General features: G+C 43.3%; 2 protein-coding genes across 9 annotated transcripts in view; one reads left to right on the top strand and one right to left on the bottom strand.

Moving 5' to 3' along the window:
- Window positions 1-5,974, top strand: part of LOC311108781 (endoribonuclease ZC3H12A-like) — a 6,066-nt gene extending 92 nt beyond the window's left edge. Inside the window, exons 1-7 of one of the 4 annotated variants that reach the window (XM_084151527.1) lie at window positions 1-207; window positions 1,515-2,062; window positions 3,242-3,381; window positions 3,587-3,821; window positions 4,059-4,165; window positions 4,695-4,845; window positions 4,969-5,967. The exon at window positions 1-207 is cut by the window's left edge and continues 78 nt beyond it. In XM_084151527.1, the coding sequence (XP_084007653.1) occupies window positions 1,734-2,062; window positions 3,242-3,381; window positions 3,587-3,821; window positions 4,059-4,165; window positions 4,695-4,845; window positions 4,969-5,713 (1,707 nt within the window). In that variant the 5' untranslated portion in view covers window positions 1-207; window positions 1,515-1,733 and the 3' untranslated portion in view covers window positions 5,714-5,967. Of the gene's footprint in view, window positions 208-1,514; window positions 2,063-3,241; window positions 3,382-3,586; window positions 3,822-4,058; window positions 4,166-4,694 lie in introns of all 4 variants that reach the window. The other 3 variants (XM_084151528.1, XM_084151525.1, XM_084151526.1) reach the window with 3 other exon arrangements.
- A 2,729-nt stretch (window positions 5,975-8,703) lies between these two features.
- The window catches only part of LOC311108687 (TGF-beta-activated kinase 1 and MAP3K7-binding protein 2-like), a 70,635-nt gene continuing 59,007 nt past the window's right edge, over window positions 8,704-20,331 (bottom strand). For 2 of the 5 annotated variants that reach the window (XM_084151401.1, XM_084151402.1), the window contains exons 4-7: window positions 16,372-16,532; window positions 14,366-14,459; window positions 13,293-13,388; window positions 8,704-10,187 (exon numbers count right to left, since the gene is read on the bottom strand). In XM_084151401.1, the coding sequence (XP_084007527.1) occupies window positions 10,048-10,187; window positions 13,293-13,388; window positions 14,366-14,459; window positions 16,372-16,532 (491 nt within the window). In that variant the 3' untranslated portion in view covers window positions 8,704-10,047. The remainder of the gene's footprint in view (window positions 10,188-13,292; window positions 13,389-14,365; window positions 14,460-16,371; window positions 16,533-20,331) is intronic. The other 3 variants (XM_084151403.1, XM_084151404.1, XM_084151405.1) reach the window with 3 other exon arrangements.

Below are 20,331 nucleotides of genomic sequence, written 5' to 3'. Positions count from 1 at the left end.
GAGGAAGTTAAATTATTGCATTTGTCTTTTGCTTCCTTGCTGGCATTGGTCTGAGCAAAATCTCTGGAGACTTCCTCATATGACTAATAAGAGTACACACAGGTTCTGTCTCTCCATGAGATTGTGGCTCTCTCACACACAGCAACAGGTTCTCCACCAGACAAGCAGGCTGATTGATGCTCCTTCTAACCGCCACTCACTGGAACTGTAAGTAGAGAGAGCAGAATTAGCACACAATCCACCTAATATCCAAATCTTGTTCAGCTGCAGGGGTTTACTGTAGGTAAATGTTTGTAACTTCTTAGAGCTGATATAATTTTTTTTGGTAGTTCACTGGGATTGTCTTCACTTTGTGTGCTTGAAAGAGAGTTTGGCAAGTGTTCATTTCAACTACCACACAGATAGCAGCCAGAGTTCAGTGAGACACGAAGTGTGATTGTTGTGAAACAGGCATGGGAAGCCGCATACTCTCTGCATTCAGGACTGTGTCTAGTCTTGTAGAAGTGGTGCAGAATGAGTGTTCTGGTTTGAGAGAGGATGTGGTTAGAAGTAGATTGTTCAAACTGTTCAGAGGTATAAGATCAACAACCCTGATCTCACGTGCAAATGAGTGGGGGTGTAGAGTACCGTACCCAAATTATCACTCCTATAGAGTTGTGCATTAACTGGCATGGTATGCTACTCCATTAGAGTTAACTTTTAAACTGGGCAATGTTAGTCTTAGCCTGACATTTTCTTCCTCATTCTCCAAGAGGCTTTTATGATGTATCAATAAACATTAAACAAGTATCTTATCAAACTGAAAACACCACTGCCTTTCAAAGTTGAATGCAATCAGGATGAAAGGGTGCTCTTAAGGAACAGATGATGGGGTAGGGCATACAAGTGAATGTGTGCATGTAACTCCACATGTTAAAGTAGAGATGAGGAGTTTCAATGTGTGCTTGTTCACTGTCACCATGATAGTCCACGATTGGTGAAAAATACATTCCTGAAGCCTTTAACACTATCTAAATATGTTGATAACTTGTTGCTATTCTTAGATATAAACTCAACATTCCATAGGCCTACCCAGAATAGAAAGTAAAGGGTGGGGTGAACGGTATGCACAGTATGTCACTTTTCTACCTTTTTATACTCAGTCATTAGTAGAGTCACAATTATTGGGGTTTTCCAGACCACAAAATGGAGGATGTGTCTGACTGGACTGGTGTAAAGTATTTGCAAAACAAATATCATAAAACATTTCTGTTTTGGTTCAAAGAGAGGAACATCCTCATTCATTCCGGTGGTGTATATTTGTTATGACAACGGACACCACTTGTATCAGACACTTTATAAGTTCACCTGAGACTACAGGGGCTTTCTCGACCAGTATGACTTGAGCGTCTGCCTGCAGTCATGATACTGGCGGCGCGAGCAGCCGATTCTATTACTGTGCAGTGTGCAAGTAACCACATTCAAATGGTCTGAAAGCCCCTGTGACTCCACCATGCTTCTTCATGTGTTTACAGAGCCAGAGGTTACCTCACCTCACCCCCTGGCCTTTCTGCACCTGTCAGATCTTCCAAAACTGATGCTGTTGTTGTGGAAACCGTGATGAAGTGATAGAAAAGGGAGGCGAGGAGGATTCCCCAACAGACAAGAGTCCTGACAGGAGCCTGGAAGGAGGACACTACTACTTAGACACTGACAGACCGGAGGCAGAGTGCCACACTGAGCCACGAAGCAGCATGGACCAGCAGCATGGAAAAGTGGAGCGCTTCCTCAAGCTGGGCTACTCCCATAGTGACATTGTGCGTGTGCTGGACAGCCTGCGCCATGACGCCCAGACCAACGAAATACTGGAAGAGCTGATCAAGACCTGCCAAACCACCACTACAACAACCACCACCCCATCCATACCAGCCAGCCACTCAGTCCACTCCAGCCCACAGCTCGTCCCCCGAGGCTGCAGCTCTCCCCAGCCCAGCCAGTCCCTACGGCCCAGCTCAGCTACAGACAGGGATCCCACTTTGGGATTCAGACCGGTGGTAATTGATGGGAGCAATGTGGCCATGAGGTGAGTGTACTACTTCATTTTGGACTATTGGAATTTTAGCATTAAATAGATAAAGACAGAGTACTGAATGAAATGCTGGCACTAATGAAGGTAATGTAGGTACTAATGAAAACACAATACCACATAGCGATTTATCTGGTCACCCACAGTACCTGTATTGTCAGATATGCTATAACAATAGTGAAAAAACATGCTTGAAATAATCAACAGGTGATAGAGGGTGGTGTTGACACTATAGCCGAAACTGAGAGGAACAAAACGAGAAGTTCACTTGTCATAAATCAGATGTTATTTTTTCCAACACAGATCACGTGTCTCAAACTAAAGCTGTGTTTTTTTTTGTGGTTTTTTTTGGGGGGGGGGGGGGGGGGGGGAGGGGGAGGGGAGACTGTTGCTGAACATTTTAAGGATTCTACTTCTCAGGCATACTCACTCCTACTCTTACTCAACTCTGGCATACATCTCAGTGACTGTGCAGTTCGCTTACAAAGCAGCCTTTGATTACTCAAGTCCTGAGTTTCCTTGTCCCTAAAAGTCTCTGTCTGTGGGGGAAAAAAGCTTTAACTCCAAAACACTACCGAAACTTTCTAAGCAACGTACATCATTCTACTAATCATTGTGTATTTTCTATAACTTGCTATTGTTGTTGGGTTCAGTGCCCTGCCCCAGTGGCTTTATAAGCCAGCGAGGTCTTTTATTTGGTGTGCCTACCACTTCCTGATGGTTGAGTGCAGGGAAACCCCACGCTATATATAGTGCGGTCTGTATAGGCAAATGATCCACTCCCAGTGAGCTGCTGTCAATCGGGCTGGGAGGCCTTAGTACAATAGGTCTTAGACCTATCTAAAGGCCTGCTGGAGACTTCACACCACCACTATACAGGATGCTGCAGCTCACATGATACAAGGTTACAAAAGTGTAACATTATATATTCTCCAAGACTTTCTGTTATTCCAGTTTATGGTCATTTGGAGAGATAGTTTTCCCTTTAGACTGGTTTCTGGGATTAAAGGACAAACAACAGTCTCTTTGCTGTGGTTATGCAAAAGAGTTCACATGAATTGGAGTAGGTGAGTCACACAGCTAGCTGGCTTCCTGAAAAGGAAGAAGAGATGTGGCAGTCATTTTAGAACTGAAAAAGGGAAGCTCATTTTTCTACTGTGGCTCCTGTCTTTGCAGCCATGGCAACAAGCAAGTGTTTTCATGCCGGGGGCTGCTGCTGGCAGTCAGGTGGTTTTTGGAGAGAGGTCTCCGTGACATCACAGTGTTCGTGCCCCTGTGGAGAAAGGAGCAACCCCGTCCTGAGGCCCCCATGACAGGTAGGAGACACACCTGTTATACTGTCTGACCAGGGCTAGATGGCACTGTGGAGCCACAGGTCACCAACAGATCTCATTATGGCCTATTATAACTGAGAAATGTTATTAACACCCGATGTAGTGCACTACTTTCTTGTCTTTTTAATGATATGATATTATCCATCAACTCTATGGAACTCTAACCTCTCGTCATGTGACCCTGCAGATCAGCATATCCTCCATGAGCTGGAGAAGAGGAAGATCTTGGTGTACACCCCGTCACGCTGCGTCAACGGGAAGAGAGTGGTGTGCTATGACGACCGCTACATCATCAAACTGGCCTACGAGTCCGACGGCATCATTGTGTCCAATGACAACTACAGAGACCTGCAGATAGAGAAGCCAGAGTGGAAGAAGTTCATAGAGGAAAGGCTGTTGATGTACAGCTTTGCCAATGACAAGTAAGTCCCAACACTAAGACTCACAGCATCTAAGAGGGTACCTGATGCAGGGCCTATAAGGGGGATATAAACCATTTTCATTTGGGGTTGGCATATATGAGAGATGGTATACCACCTGTTCCACCACCTACACAATCCCTCCTGCTTGTATACTTGTAATACATCTGTAATGAAGACATGACTTCAAGAGTTTTAGCCATCATGTTTACATCATATTCATATTACTTTATATTCAAGGTTCATGCCTCCAGATGATCCTCTGGGAAGGAATGGCCCGACAATTGACAACTTTCTGAGGAAAAAGCAGTGGACCTCAGAAAACAAGCAGCAGCATTGCCCGTATGGTTGGTAGATATTTTACAATACACACTTTTATTTTCAGTTTCCTTCCTCATTCACCTGGGGGGTTTGACTGTAACTCGTCCAATGTGAGCCAGCTGAACAGGATTTGATTTGTAGTTTGTGACTAGTAGTTGGGTCAGTTGTGATTTCATTTGGCTGTCTGTCAGTCGGCTGTTGGCAATGAGAGAGCAGCGCCACTCCAAGGCCACAGCACCACTCACAAACAAAATACCTTATTATCAACACCCAGGATAATAGCGCTAACGGCAGGCCTGTCAGAGGAGTACAACGGTCCCTCATAGCACTCTGCCGTGTACCTAGGGGAACAAAAACAGGCTGGAGACTAGACATAATTTGTTTGCTTTGCTAAGTGTGTTTACAGTACTAAAGAAGGGGGGAAGAGCGCTTTATAGTAAGTGCACTCAGACAGACGCACATCCTAGTTGACAGTCTCTTTAAAAGAGTTACAGGGTTACATATGTGAGCCATGTTTTGAAAGCCCATAAATATTCCTTATATGTTTCTTTCCAGGGAAGAAGTGTACTTATGGAGTGAAGTGCAAGTTCTACCACCCAGAGCGCTCCAACCAATCACAGCTGTCTGTGGCAGATGAGCTTAGAGCCAATAGCAAACCTGCTGCTCAGACAGACAGGGAGTGGCCATTTCTCCCCTCAGGCCCCAGGCAGGAGGCCCATATCTACACATCCCCTTATGAGCTGGATCACACTACTAATAATCTATACAGATATCCATCCACACCGCCTCCCTTTAGAAAAAATGAACATTCCCATTCCCATTCCCACAGGGCTTCGCCTAGTGATCAGTTCACCAGCCAGAGAGAAACAGGCAGCCCAGCTCTACACCAGAAGTCCAGCCTCCGCCTCTGCCCCAGCCCAGACACTGACGAGGCCTTTGGCTCCCTGGAGGCCTCCCTATCCATACTTTATGTCCAGGACCAGACCAACAACACCAAGGGGCCGGAGGTGTCTTACACATACAGCAGCGGGGTGGCCGGCTGCAGTCAGGGCAGTGGGGACGTCTACCCCTCCAGCACTTACAGCAGCCACAGTCACGGCAGCAACACACAGAGGCTCAGCCTGGGTGGGCCCTCCTCGGGAGTCCACTATGCCCCCCAAAGACTGCCACAGTGTGGCTGTGACCACTCACAAAGCTGTGAGTGCAGCCAGTGCATGTACGGCCACCAGCATCTCCAGCCACAGCTAAGAAAGAGCTCCTATGCTGTTCACAGTCACCCCATCCATTCCACAGAGCAGCTGTACTTTCAGAGTCCTCTCCCACAAAGGCAGAGTCACAGCCTCCCAGAACATAGCCTGGGACAGGGCCTCTCTGGTGAGAGAGTGGAGATGACCAGGTCCAATGCAGGTAAAGCTCCAGATAGTGAGCAGAGGAGGTGTGTGAAGAACCAGCTGAGCACCCTCTTCCCCCCCAGCATGGTAGACTATGTGATGTGTCTGTACCCACACACCCTCAACATGTCAGAGCTGGTGCCTCTGATCCAGAGGTTCAAAACCAGCCACGTTCCCTTCTAACGTGCAAGACCTGTGATCCTTTCTCTGTAAGCATTAAACACAGTCAAGTGCAATGCACTACCGTCTCCTGAATGATGCTAGTTCATTTTGAATCTAGCATTGACTTAAAGATTATCAAAGCAGCATGTGTTGTTTTATCATGTAGCCTCAAACTGAGGGAAGGTATTCGACAAAATGGGTTTTTCCCTGTACGGTATGCAGAATAATACTGTCCTTGTCATTTGTTTGTTGTCCATATTAAACATAAGTCCTTGAAAATTGTCTGATGATCTGTCTCCTTTACCAATTTACACTGCCAAGTTTCCTGAACTTTATCATACCAACTATTTTAGGTCTCTACTGCCATCTACTGGAATGAGGAGAAATTAGCCAAAGACAATCGTCATCACATCACTGCAAGTCAACAACCAATGGAATGGAATCAAAATGTGGAATATCTAGTAAGAAATCCAGAATAGATTTTTTTTTATTTTTTACAAATAACTTATCTGTTACAAAGACAGTTTTCCCAGCTAAAATCAAAAAAACACTTTAGATATCCAAATTAGTTTGTTTAATTAATAAAACATTTATGAACCGACTCGTCACACCGAGCTGCAGATAAATTCTTTGGGGTCTTTACAGAAAAAAAGTAATAAGTGCTTAAGAGACAACTAAGAATTTCGCTTCTACCTAATCAGTTCTTGACAATATTAAGCTTTGGTAAAAAAAAAAAAAAAAAAGACAAAAAATAAGATTTGTGACTACATAGATTGTCAATACAAATGCCATTCTAAGGCAGTTATGTATGGCAGCATATCACAACATGTGAAAAACTTCACAAACAAACTATTCCACAATTAAGATAAAATCATTACAATGGTAAACTTTTAAACTATCCTCATCAAACAAAAGCTTCACAGGACAAATTAAACCAAATAAAAACATGATTATAAACTGGGTGGTTCGAGCCCTGAATGCTGATTGGCTGACAGCCATGGTATATCAGACCGTATACCACTGGTATGACAAAACATGTATTTGTACTGCTCTAATTACGTTGGTAACCAGTTTATAATAGCTATAAAGCACCTCTGGGTTTTGTGGTATATGGCCAATATACCACAGCTAAGGACTGTGTCTTAGCCGTGGTATATTGGCCATATACCATACCCCTTTCGGGCATTATTGCTTAATTATAGACACTATTTTCTCTCACTTTATTAGAAATATAACAACGGCACTGTCCTAATTGTCTTTTATTTAGAGGAGATATTCTAAACCTCTGGCCAGGGGGAGATACGGTAAAGCACATACCTATATAAATATCTGCTGATTTGAAAGAGGAATACTTTAAAACATATTCATCCTGATCATTGGAACACTTACCCAATTTATACTGCATAGCAAAATATTTAGATTCTGAAAGCCCTCAGGAAACAGTCGCCTTCCACCAAGCTGTACATTAGCAACACCTTAATACAATTACAGTGAGGGAAAAAAGTATTTGATCCCCTGCTGATTTTGTACGTTTCCCCCCTGACAAAGAAATGATCAGTCTATAAATTTAATGGTAGGTTTATTTGAACAGTGAGAGACAGAATAACAACAAAAAAATCCAGAAAAACGCATGTCAAAAATGTTATAAATTGATTTGCATTTTAATAAGGGAAATAAGTATTTGACCCTTCTGCAAAACATGACTTAGTACTTGGTGGCAAAACCCTTGTTGGCAATCACAGAGGTCAGATGTTTCTTGTAGTTGGCCACCAGGTTTGCACACATCTCAGGAGGGATTTTGTCCCACTCCTCTTTGCAGATCTTCTCCAAGTCATTAAGGTTTCGAGGCTGATGTTTGTCAACTCGAACCTTCAGCTCCCTCCACAGGTTTTCTATGGGATTAAGGTCTGGAGACTGGCTAGGCCACTCCAGGACCTTAATGTGCTTCTTCTTAAGCCACTCCTTTGTTGCCTTGGCCGTGTGTTTTGGGTCATTGTCATGCTGGAATACCCATCCACGACCCATTTTCAATGCCCTGGCTGAGGGAAGGAGGTTCTCACCCAAGATTTGACGGTACATGGCCCCGTCCATCGTCCCTTTGATAAGGTGAAGTTGTCCTGTCCCCTTAGCAGAAAAACACCCCCAAAGCATAATGTTTCCACCTCCATGTTTGACGGTGGGGATGGTGTTCTCGGGGTCATAGGCAGCATTCCTCCTCCTCCAAACACGGCGAGTTGAGTTGATGCCAAAGAGCTCAATTTTGGTCTCATCTGACCACAACACTTCACCCAGTTCTCCTCTGAATCCTTCAGATGTTCATTGGCAAACTTCAGACGGCCCTGTATATGTGCTTTCTTGAGCAGGGGGACCTTGCGGGCGTTGCAGGATTTCAGTCCTTCACGGCATAGTGTGTTACCAATTGTTTTCTTGGTGACTATGGTCCCAGCTGCCTTGAGATCATTGACAAGATCCTCCCGTGTAGTTCTGGGTTGATTCCTCACCGTTCTCATGATCATTGCAACTCCACGAGGTGAGATCTTGCATGGAGCCCCAGGCCGAGGGAGATTGACAGTTATTTTGTGTTTCTTCCATTTGCGAATAATCGCACCAACTGTTGTCACCTTCTCACCAAGCTGCTTGGCGATGGTCTTGTAGCCCATTCCAGCCTTGTGTAGGTCTACAATCTTGTCCCTGACATCCTTGGAGAGCTCTTTGGTCTTGGCCATGGTGGAGAGTTTGGAATCTGATTGATTGATTGCTTCTGTGGACAGGTGTCTTTTATACAGGTAACAAGCTGAGATTAGGAGCACTCCCTTTAAGAGTGTGCTCCTAATCTCAGCTCGTTACCTGTATAAAGACACCTGGGAGGCAGAAATCTTTCTGATTGAGAGGGGGTCAAATACCTATTTCCCTCATTAAAATGCAAATCAATTTATAATATTTTTGACATGCGTTTTTCTGGATTTTTTTGATGTTATTCTGTCTCTCACTGTTCAAATAAACCTACCATTAAAATTATAGACTGATCATTTCTTTGTCAGTGGGCAAATGTACAAAATCAGCAGGGGATCAAATACTTTTTTCCCCTCACTGTACCAAAGTCCGTCTTTCTTCCATCCGACTCGAAAGCTTCTATTCTGATGCAAGTTTTAGGATGAACTGTAAAATTCATGCGTCTCTTGGCACTGAGGTGTAAAAGTCCCCAAATATTAAACCTACATTCCAGTTGTCAGATAAGATGGCAGTTTGGCATTCTGCTTTTGAGCTTTTTTCACCAGTCCAACAGCTCTTGCATCCTAAAAAAACTCCTCCATCTTTCTTTCGACTTTGCTGCATCTGCAGATCGTACACAGGAAATTCAGCATATACATAAGCGATGAACGGCAGACTGAGCGGACGAAGCTTCATGACTGCATAGTTTTCATACAACTGCTCCTCTTTTTCCCCGCAATGCTTCAATTCTCACAGAAATCAAGTAAAAAGCTTAAAAGGGACACCGTGCTTATTGGTTTGAAAGAAAATGGAAACAAAACAAGACAAAACAAAGTAAATAAAGTCTATAAAGCTATACTTACAGGAAATACAAGTGATTCATAGTGAGAAAGAAGGCATTTAAGGCACATTCTAAAATTATGTACAGTAAAAAGCATAAGGGTATTTCCTCCCTCCATGTACTGTACACATAAAGCATGCAATTTAGTTTCCGTTCTTTTTACTGTAGATTGAAGAGACGCAGATTGATAAGGGACACTACAGAGGAGGACAAGAGAAAAGTTATGGTGGCAGTAATAACACTGCAAGTTCCCCCCTGTCATCCTCTAGAAACAGCAACCAAACAAATAGTCCACAAGTAGTCTGTTAGTTTTCCCTTCAGGTGTGAGGTGACGGCTGACCAAAGTTCCCATTCCTGATTAGGCCATCACAGAAGAAAAAAAATCTGCAAATGCACGTTGGCACCCATGTTGGCTTACGTGTTTGTGTGTGTGTGCCATCACACTGCAGGACAACAATTTGTTAATACTGTATATGGAAGCAGTGAGGCATTCCCAGGGGTAAAGTCACCTGCCGAGCGTTGAGCAGGAGGAGGGAGAGGGGGGTGACCCCACGCATGCAGAGACTCCAAGGTGAGGTATCATCCAACTCTGCTGGCTTACTAAAGTAACACAACCTGTAAACACTATCCAGTCAAGCCTTCAGTGGATAGCATTCTACAAACCTCGGAGGAAAAAGAAACAGGCCCAAAATGAAAAAAACTACAAACCCCTGTCCATTCATTTTCTTACCACTAGAAAAAGAAAGAAAAAACAGTCTTTTCTAATGTAGGGGGCTGTGGGTATTGTCGGCGTCTTTGTGGCTCAGAAGTGCCGTGGGAACTCGCACTGTTCACAGCGGTTGAGGGCGGGGTGGTTGAGGAAGGTGCAGGCCGTGCAGCTCCACTGCGTCCCCTCGTCTTCCTCCTGGTCTGCTACAGTCTTTACGCTCTTACTGCTCGACTCTGGATGGAGGGAGGGAAGGAGAGAGAGAGGTAGAATGAGAGGAGTTAGTCACCCAACAGACTACAGAGATAAACACACAGACACACAGTCAGCTGTAGGCAATGAACATCAATCAAAATGGGGTCAGACTGTCAAGGGTTGTTCCTTCAAATTTTACCCTTGAATATTAGGGGAGTATCTAGCTATCTCCATATACAGCGCTGTTTTGTTTTCTGCAATAAACCTGGAATTTTGTCACTGCACCACTGATGGGTTGAATTGGCAGTTGGTAGTTGGTGAATCACTGTTTCTCTTTCGCTCTCCAGGATGTGTATTGCACAAGAAAACGCTTAATGCTAAGGCAGTATCAGAGCGCTAAGAGAATCCTATCAAATGTTAAAAAAGCAACAACATGCAAACCTCTCATCAACAAATGCACTGAAGGGATGACTCAACTTGCCTAGTTAAATAAAAAGTTATTCACTAGGAGTCAATGGTGCTTTCTTTGTGTGAAATGGCAACATTTGATCTGAAGGTCATCTGTTGTAAAATTGTTATGAAAAGGTGTGCAAGGTGGATTGATTCCCCAAAAAATAGTTTACATTTATTTAACCAGGGGAAACCCATTGAGACCAGGGTCTCATTTACAAGGGTGCCCTGGGAACAATAAACCAACATGATCTATCTCAATACAACACTATAAATGTACAATTACACATTCAAATTCAAAAGCTGCAGATACAATTACACATCAATCAAAACAAGTGCAGTTCTCCTTCTGCACATTCCTCATCAAAGTCCCGGACTCTGTGGAGATCTGCGAAACGTCTAGAACCAGCCAGTCTTGAGAGCGAGTCTGATGGTGGCTGGATTTCCAATTAAGAAGTGAGGTGAGGTAGTATGGGAGTTTCTGGAGAAGTGCTTTATACACAAATAGCAGCCAATGTTGGGCTCTTCTGGTAGCCAACAGAACTATATAAAAGGCAATGATGTGTACGAAAGGTTTTAAAACAGAGGCTGCTGCGTGCATGTAGATTATATCACCATAGTCAAGTACTGGGAGGGATGCTTGAATAATCTTCCTCTCGTTTTCAAAAGTAAGGTAGGATTTATTTCTATAAAGGAAACCCATCTTAATTCTCAGCTTCTTAATTCTCACCTATTTGGTAGATGGGTCAAAATAAAAAGCAGACATTGAATATCCCTTTGAGCATGGTGAAGTTATTAATTACACTTTGGGCGGTGTATCAATACACCCAGTCACTACAACCGCTCAGGGATTTCACCATGAGGCCAATAGTAACTTTAAAACAGTTACAAAGTTTAATGGCTGAGATAGGAGAAAACTGAGGATGGATCAACAACATTGTAGTTACTCCACAATACTAACCTAAATGACAGAGTGAAAAGAAGGAAGCCTGTACAGAATACAACTATTCCAAAACATGCATCATGTTTCCAATAAGGCACTAAAGTAAAACTGCAAAAAATGTGGCAAAGAAATGAACTTTATGTCCTGAATACAAAGCATAATGTTTGGGGCAAATCCAACAAAACACATCACTAAGTACCACTATTCATATTTTCAAACAGTGTGGTGTTGCGTCATGTTATGGGTATGCTTGTCATCGGCAAGGACTAGGGAGCTTTTTAGGATAAAAATAAATGGAATAGAGCTAAGCACAGGCAAAATCCTAGAGGAAAACCTGGTTCAGTCTGCTTTCCAACAGACTCTTGGAGACAAATTCACCTTTCAGCAGGACAATAACCTAAAACACTGGAGTTGCTTACCAAGACTACATTGAATGTTCCTGAGTGGCGTAGTTACAGTTTTGACTTAAATCAGCTTGAAAATCTATGGCAAGACTTGAAAATGTCTGTCTAGCAATGATCAATAACCAACTTGACAGAGCTTGAAGAATTGTAAAAATAATCATGTGCAAATATTGTACAATCCAGGTGTGCAAAGCTCTTAGAGACTTACCCAGAAAGACTCGCAGCTGTAATCGCTGCCAAATGTTACTCTAACATGTATTCACTCAGGGGTGTGAGTACTTATGTAAATGAGATATTTCTGTATTTCAATACATTTGAAAAATATTCTAAAAACATGTTTAACTTTGTCATCATGGTGTATTGTGTGTAGATGGGTCAGAAAAATAATAAATTTAATAAATTTTGAATTCAGGCTGTAACACAACAAAATGTGGAATAAGTGAAGGGATATGAATACTTTCTGAAGGCGTTGTATGTCATTTATGACTAGAGAAGCAGCCGAGATGGTGCAGTGTCCTGGCCTAAGGCCTGACTGGTGAGCATTCAGAATACATTTTATATCTAAAAAGGACTGCAGCTGAGAATTTACCAAGAGTTCTAATATTTTCGCTAAACATGAAAGTTCTGAGATTGGGTGATCATTATTTAGATTGCAGGGATCACCACGTTTGTGGATGGGAAGAACACAGAGCCTACCCAGTATGAAGGTGGGAAGGGGAGAGGTTGGACCCCTGGGACAGACAGATGGACAGACAGACAGACAGAGCTACGGGTACCAACCCAGAGGGACAGACAAAGGGACAGAAGGACGGACAGAGGGACAGGCAGAGACAGAAAAACTGAGAGAGAGACAGACAGAGCTACAGGTACCAACCCAGAGGGAGAGCAGCAGGGGGAGGAGGGGCAGAGGAGGGTTCCATGGTTAGGGTGGAGGTAACATTAAATGTTCTCCTGTCTGTCCCCAGGCCCTCTGGCTCTGACAGGTCCCAAGCACAGGATGAAGGGAAGGAAGGAAGATATGTAGGAGAGGAATGGCAGGGAAACAAAGATGACAGATGCAGAGGTGAAAAATACAGCATGTATGAATGAAAACACTAACAATGCCAGGTTTTACAGATAATTGAATGAAAACACTTAAGATGAAAGAATACATGCTGTGATGAGAATCATCTAATCAATGCAGACTTGACCAGGATATCAATAAATAAATACCTGTTAGAAACCATCACAAGTACCGATCTAAAGCCCAATTACCAATAGATATTAATTTATGACAAAGTTTAACACCAAAAAATGACAGATGGAAGTGGAAGCAGAAGAGGCGACCGTACAACCTTATCTAAACTTACCAACAGATAAAGTACCTTTGGGTTTGGGTGGGACAGGACCTAGGAATCCAATGTTGTCATAGAAGTTATGAATGGCACTGGGATTAAAGTGTGGTCCTGCAACAAACCGAAACAAGAGATTGCAATACAGGACAGAGACTGCACCAAAGCCATCATAAGCTAAATTGAAATAGTGAGCATCAGTATAACATATGAACATACATGTACCAGTCACACATACAGACCTAAGTACAGACCCAGTCTTAAAACTGCATTGTTGGTTAAGGGCTTGTAAGTAAGCATTTCACTGTAAGGTCTACACCTGTTGAATTCGGCGCATGTGACAAATACAATTTGATTTGATTTGATTTAAAGTCAAACACTGCAGTCCAACACCTTACGTTATAGGCCTATACCACAAAAACAAATAAACTCAGAAAACAAACACAAAACACTTTACTCCTAACATAGTTGTCTGTTGGTTTCAGTAAGAGGCACTATTAATTTCTGAGGCACTTTTGTTTTTCTGTGTTTCACCTGTGTGACTGTGCTAGCTGGTGTATTAAATCCTGTCAACCATGGAGAGCTGCCAGGGGGCCTATAAATCCCTTTTTACCAAGCAGCAAGAGGATGCAATTGAGGAAACAACTGGTAGTTAACACCACAATGGCAGCACCTTGACTGCGTGTGCCGAGGGGATGTGACCAGACGACTACTACTACGACTACGACTACGACTACTACTACTACTACTACTACTACTACTACTACTACTACTACTACTAATAATAATAATATAGCTGTACTGTACACTCCACAAGTCATGTTCCCCGTCTCTGCCTCGCTCTGCTACACTGTACGTTCCCCATTACAGAATACACAAACACTACTAAACATGAGTACCAGGCTGAACCTGAACCTAAAGCTTCCTTGCATTGCAAAAGACTGCATGTTAAAACACCACAGTACACCATAAGCACACTGGACGTACAAGCACATGTATGCACACCACACACAGAGAGCTGGTGTTACATTCATCACAATACTGACAAGCACACTGACAAGCAGACCCACAAAACCAAACGAGCCTCCTACCTTTTGTTTGAAGGAGATCGATTTCTTTAGTTAAGCAGTCAATGTCGATCTGCAGTATCCTGTTTTTGCATCGCAACTGCTGCATTTCCTCAATCTGATAAGAGAGAATGAATCAGGGTCATATAAACCGCCATTTCCAGACTGCTGAAGAGACAGAGTGGAGGAGTAGAGAGACTAACTAAGTCTAGGCACAAGCTATACTGTCCTGACACACAACACAAGCCTATCATACGTCAATGGAGGTGCAAGGAGCCAAGTGGGCTCTCCAGATCTCTCTGGCCTAGTGAATATACAGAATACACAACACAAGAGCTACTGAGCTCAACTCCAGACTTTTAACTTTACCTTCCATGTCCCCTTGTTCCTCCCCTGACTAACACACAGTGATAGCTGACAAAAACAGCTGATTCAACAGAAAACTCAAAGCACCACTTGATTTTGCGGTCTGATATACACTGCTCAAAAAGGGAACACTAAAATAACACATCCTAGATCTGAATGAATGAAATAATCTTACTAAATACTTTTTTCATTACATAGTTGAATGTGCTGACAACAAAATCACACAAAAATTATCAATGGAAATCAAATTTATCAACCCATGGAGGTCTTGATTTGGTGTCACCCTCAAAATGAAAGTGGAAAACCACACTACAGGCTGATCCAACTTTGATGTAATGTCCTTAAAACAAGTCAAAATGAGGCTCAGTAGTGTGTGTGGCCTCCACGTGCCTGTATGACCTCCCTACAGCGCCTGGGCATGCTCCTGATGAGGTGGCGGATGGTCTCCTGAGGGATCTCCTCCAAGACCTGGACTAAAGCATCCGCCAACTCCTGGACAGTCTGTGGTGCAACGTGGCGTTGGTGGATGGAGCGCGACATGATGTCCCAGATGTGCTCAATTGGATTCAGGTCTGGGGAACTGCTGACACACTCCAGCCACATGAGGTCTAGCATTGTCTTGCATTAGGAGGAACCCAGGGCCAACCGCACCAGCATATGGTCTCACAAGGGGTCTGAGGATCTCATCTCGGTACTGGCCTGTCTCCTGGTAGCGCCTCCATGCTCTGGACACTACTCTGACAGACACAGCAAACCTTCTTGCCACAGCTCGCATTGATGTGCCATCCTGGATGAGCTGCACTGCCTGAGCCACTTGTGTGGGTTGTAGACTCCGTCTCATGCTACCACTAGAGTGAAAGCACCGTCAGCATTCAAAAGTGACCAAAACATCAGCCAGGAAGCATAGGAACTGAGAAGTGGTCTGTGGTCACCACCTGCAAAACCAGTCCTTTATTGGGGGTGTCTTGCTAATTGCCTATAATGTCCACCTGTTGTCTATTCCATTTGCAAAACAGCATGTGACATTTATTGTCAATCAGTGTTGCTTCCTAAGTGGACAGTTTGATTTCACGGAAGTGTGATTGACTTGGAGTTACATTGTGTTGTTTAAGTGTTCCCTTTATTTTTTTGAGCAGTGTATTTCAACAAACTCACAGCTGCACGCTTAACGTAAACATGACGTTGGGTGAAAACATGAGGAGGCAGTGTGTGTGTGTGTGTTTTTTTTAATTGCCCCAAAGAATCATGGATTCCTTAGAAACATACACCATGTGACGTAGGAGTGAATTGTGAAGTCAAATTGCCATGGATCTCTACTAAGACTGAGCAAAATGTAAAACATACCGTACCCATTTGAAGTAATTTCTTATCAAGTCGGATATCTATGAAGATAATATGCAGCTAAATCTATAGTAAACAAAATAGAACAAACTAAACGCATGAATACAGCACACAGGAGGCTGCTGAGGGGAGAACGGCTCATAATAATGGCCGGAACTGAGCAAATGGAATGGCATTAAACACCGGGAAACCATGTGTTTGATGTATTTGATACCATTCCACTTATTCCGCTCCAGTCATTACCACAAGCCTGTTCTCCCCAATTAAGGTGCCACCAACCTCCTGTGACAGTAGCTGGGAGAGTAGTGTCTGTGGGGCCTTACCGAGGGGATTTGGGACTGGGAGTTGGATCGTTCTAGCCGTCTCCTGGTCAGATCGTTCTCCATCTCGTTGACCTCCTCTTTTAGCTTCTCCAGCTTCTTCTTCTTCAGCTCCAGCTCATGCCACAGCCGGTCCATACGGGCCTTCTGGTGAACCAACAGGGCTGCAAGATACATAGTACACATTAACACAAAAACACTGACATGGGGACAGACTGATGGCTTAGACCAGTGCTCTCCAATCCTGTTCCTGAAGAGCTACCCTCCTTTAGGTTTTTGGTATTTTGGTATTTTAATAGGATCCCCATTAGCTGTTGTGAAAGCCACAGCTACTCTTCCTGGGGTCCACAGAGAACATGAAACATGACATAATACAGAAGATGAATAGACAAGAACAGCTCAAGGACAGAACTACATACATTTAAAAACAGCACACATAGCCTACTTATCAATACAAAATATCTAGGTCAAACAGGGTAGAGGCGTTGTGCCGTGAGGTGTTGCTTTATCTATTTTTTTAAACCAGGTTTGCTGTTTATTTGAGCAATATGAGATGGAAGGGAGTTCCATGCAATAATGGCTCTATATAATACTGTACGCTTTCTTGAATTTGTTCTGGATTTTTGGGACTATGAAAAGACCCCTGGTGGCATGTCTGGTGGGATAAGTGTGTGTGTCAGAGCTGTGCGTAAGTTGACTATGCAAACAACTTGGAATTTTCAACACATTAATGTTTCTTATAAAAAGAAGAAGTGATGCAGTCAGGCTCTCCTCAACTCTTAGCTAAGAGAGACTGGCATGCATAGTATTTACAGTGCCTTCGGAAAGTATTCAGACCCCTTGACTTTTTCCACATTTTGCTACATTACAGCCTTATTCTAAAATGAATTAAATAAATAAAAGTCCTCAGCAATCTACACACAATACCCCATAATGACAGAACGAAAACAGAAATACCTTATTTACATAAGTATTCAGACCCAGATGTTTCTACAACTTGATTGGAGTCCACCTGTGGTCAATTCAATTGACTGGACATGATTTGGAAAGGCACACACCTGTCTATATAAGGTCCAACAGTTGACAGTGCATGTCAGAGCAAAACCCAAGCCATGAGGTCAAAGGAATTGTCCGTAGAGCTCCGAGACAGGATTGTGTCGAGGCACAGATCTGGGGAAGGGTACCAAAACATTTCTGCAGCATTGAAGGTCCCCAAGAACACAGTGGCCTCCATCATTCTTAAATGGGATTAGTTTGGAACCACCAAGACTCTTCCTAGAGCTGGCCGCCCGGCCAAACTGAGAAATCGGGGGAGAAGGGCCTTGGTCAGGGAGTTGACCAAGAACCCGATGGTCACTCTGACAGAGCTCTAAAGTTCCTCTTTGGAGATGGGAGAACCTTCCAGAAGGACAACCATCTCTGCAGCACTCCACCAATCAGGCCTTTATGGTAGAGTGGCCAGACGGAAGCCACTCCTCAGTAAAAGGAACATGACAGCCCGCTTGGAGTTTGCCAAAAGGCACATAAAGACTCTCAGACCATGAGAAACAAGATTCTCTTGTCTGATGAAACCAAGAACTCTTTGGCCTGAATGCCAAGCGTCACATCTGGAGGAAACCTGGCACCATCCCTACGGTGAAGCATAGTGGTGGCAACACCATGCTGTGGGGATGTTTTTCAGCTGCAGGGACTGGGAGACTAGTCAGGATCGAGGCAAAGATGAACGGAGCATAGTACAGAGAGATCCTTGAAGAAAACCTGCTCCAGAGCACTCAGGACCTCAGACTGGGGGCGAAGGTTCACCTTCCAACAGGACAACGACCCTAAGCACACAGCCAAGACAACGCAGAAGTGGCTTCGGGACAAGTCTCTGAATGTATTTGAGCGGCCCAGCTAGAGCCCGGACTTGAAAACAATTGAACATCTTTGGAGAGACCTGAAAATAGCTGTGCAGCAACGCTCCCCATCCAACCTGACAGAGCTTGAGAGGATCTGCAGAGAATAGGAAAAACTCCCCAAATACAAGTGTGCCAAGCTTGTAGCGTCATACCCAAGAAGACTCGAGTCTGTAATCGCTGCCAAAGGTGCTTCAACAAAGTACGGAGTAAAGGGTCTGAATACTTTTGTAAATGTGATATTTCAGATATATATTTTTAAATACATGTTCTAAAATTTCTGGAAACCAGTTTTGCTTTGTCATTATGGGGTATTGTGTGTAGTTTGATGAGGGAAAAAAACTATTTAATCCATTTTAGAATAAGGCTGTAACGTAACGAAATATGGAAAAAGTCAAGGGGTCTGAATACTTTCCGAATTAGCCCCCTAATTACAATGAAGAGCAAGATGTGCTGCTCTGTTCTGGGTCAGCTGCAGCTTAACTAGGTATTTCTTAGCAGCACTTGACCACATGGCGGGACAATAATCAAGATAAGACTAAACTTGAGCCTGCAGGACTAGCTTTGTGGAGTGTGTTGTGGAGTGTGCAGGTGGTGACCACAGACCAGAACATCTCTTTATTACGAACAGACCTCTCCCCATCTTTACAACCATTGAATTTGTATGTTTTGACCATGACAGTTTACAATCTAAGGTAACACCAAGTAATTTAGTCTCCTCATCTTGTTCAACAGCCACACCATTCATTAACAAATTTAGCTGAGGTCTAAAGCTTAGGAATGATTTGTACCAAATACAATGCTCTTAGTTTTAGAGATGTTCAGGACCAGTTTATTACTGGCACCCATTCCAAAACTGACTCCTTGTTAAGCGTTTCAGTGACGTCATTAGCTGTGGTTACTGACAAGTACAGTATATGGTTGAATCATCAGCATACATGGACACACAGGCTTTGTTTAATGCCAGTGGCATGTCATTGATAAAAATAGAAAAAAGTAGAGGGCCTAAAGAACTACCCTGCGGTACACCACACCCTACATGTTCAACATTAGAGAAGCTTCCATTAAAGAAAACCCTCTGAGTTCTATTAGATAGATAGCTTTGAATCCACGATATGGCATAGGTTGAAAAGCCATAAAACGTACACTACCGGTCAAAAGTTTTAGAACACCTACTCATTCAAGGGTTTTTCTTTATTTTTACTATTTTCTACATTGTAGAATAATAGTGAAGACATCAAAACTATGAAATAACACATGGAATCATGTAGAAACCAAAAAAGTGTTAAACAAATCTAAATATATTTTATATTTGAGATTCTTTAAATAGCCACACTTTGCCTTGATGACAGCTTTGCCCACTCTTGGCATTCTCTCAACCAGCTTCACCTGGAATGCTTTTCCAACAGTCTTGAAGGAGTTCCCACATATGCTGAGCACTTGTTGGCTGCTTTTTCTTCACTTTTCCTGAGTAAGAATCATACAGTTGCATAATCGTTCTTCATTTCATGGCCTACTTCAGAAAGGGCTTTTGGGGGATTCAACATTAATCCTGGGAAAAACATAGCTTATAACGCTTCATAAGAAGTATTATATTGTCTTATTATGTATTCATAAAATGCTATATGCTATACGGAAATGAGCTGTCCCTGCTTTTCTAATTGTAACATACAGTGACAGTCTAGGCCTACATAAACCTTTCACCTCAAGAACTACTACCCCCCCATGCACAGAAATACCAAAGTAAACAACAAAAACAATACCAGGCCAAGCCAAACTGGGAATGTCATGTGAGCCAGAGAGGAATGCATGGAGAGGGCTGCCTGCAGTGAGAGATAAGGGGCAGAAGACCCAGGCTCAAGGCCTTGGAGAGAGAAGAGAAGCCCCACAGTCATCACAGCAGCATGAGTGAGCGCCTAGCGAGGGCCACAGGCACTGACTCACACGTAATCCAGTCAAAAGTCCAAAAAAGGAAACACTGCGCTCCAACACATTTGACTCACACTGCCGCAGTCAAAGGGCTGTCAGCGTAAATCCAGCATTATTGCAGCCGACTCATGCTGCAGTC

The sequence above is a fragment of the Coregonus lavaretus genome (genome assembly GCF_964263955.1).
Source record: "Coregonus lavaretus genome assembly, chromosome: 33".
Lineage (NCBI taxonomy): Eukaryota > Metazoa > Chordata > Actinopteri > Salmoniformes > Salmonidae > Coregonus > Coregonus lavaretus.
This window is presented reverse-complemented; position numbering and strand designations above follow the sequence as displayed.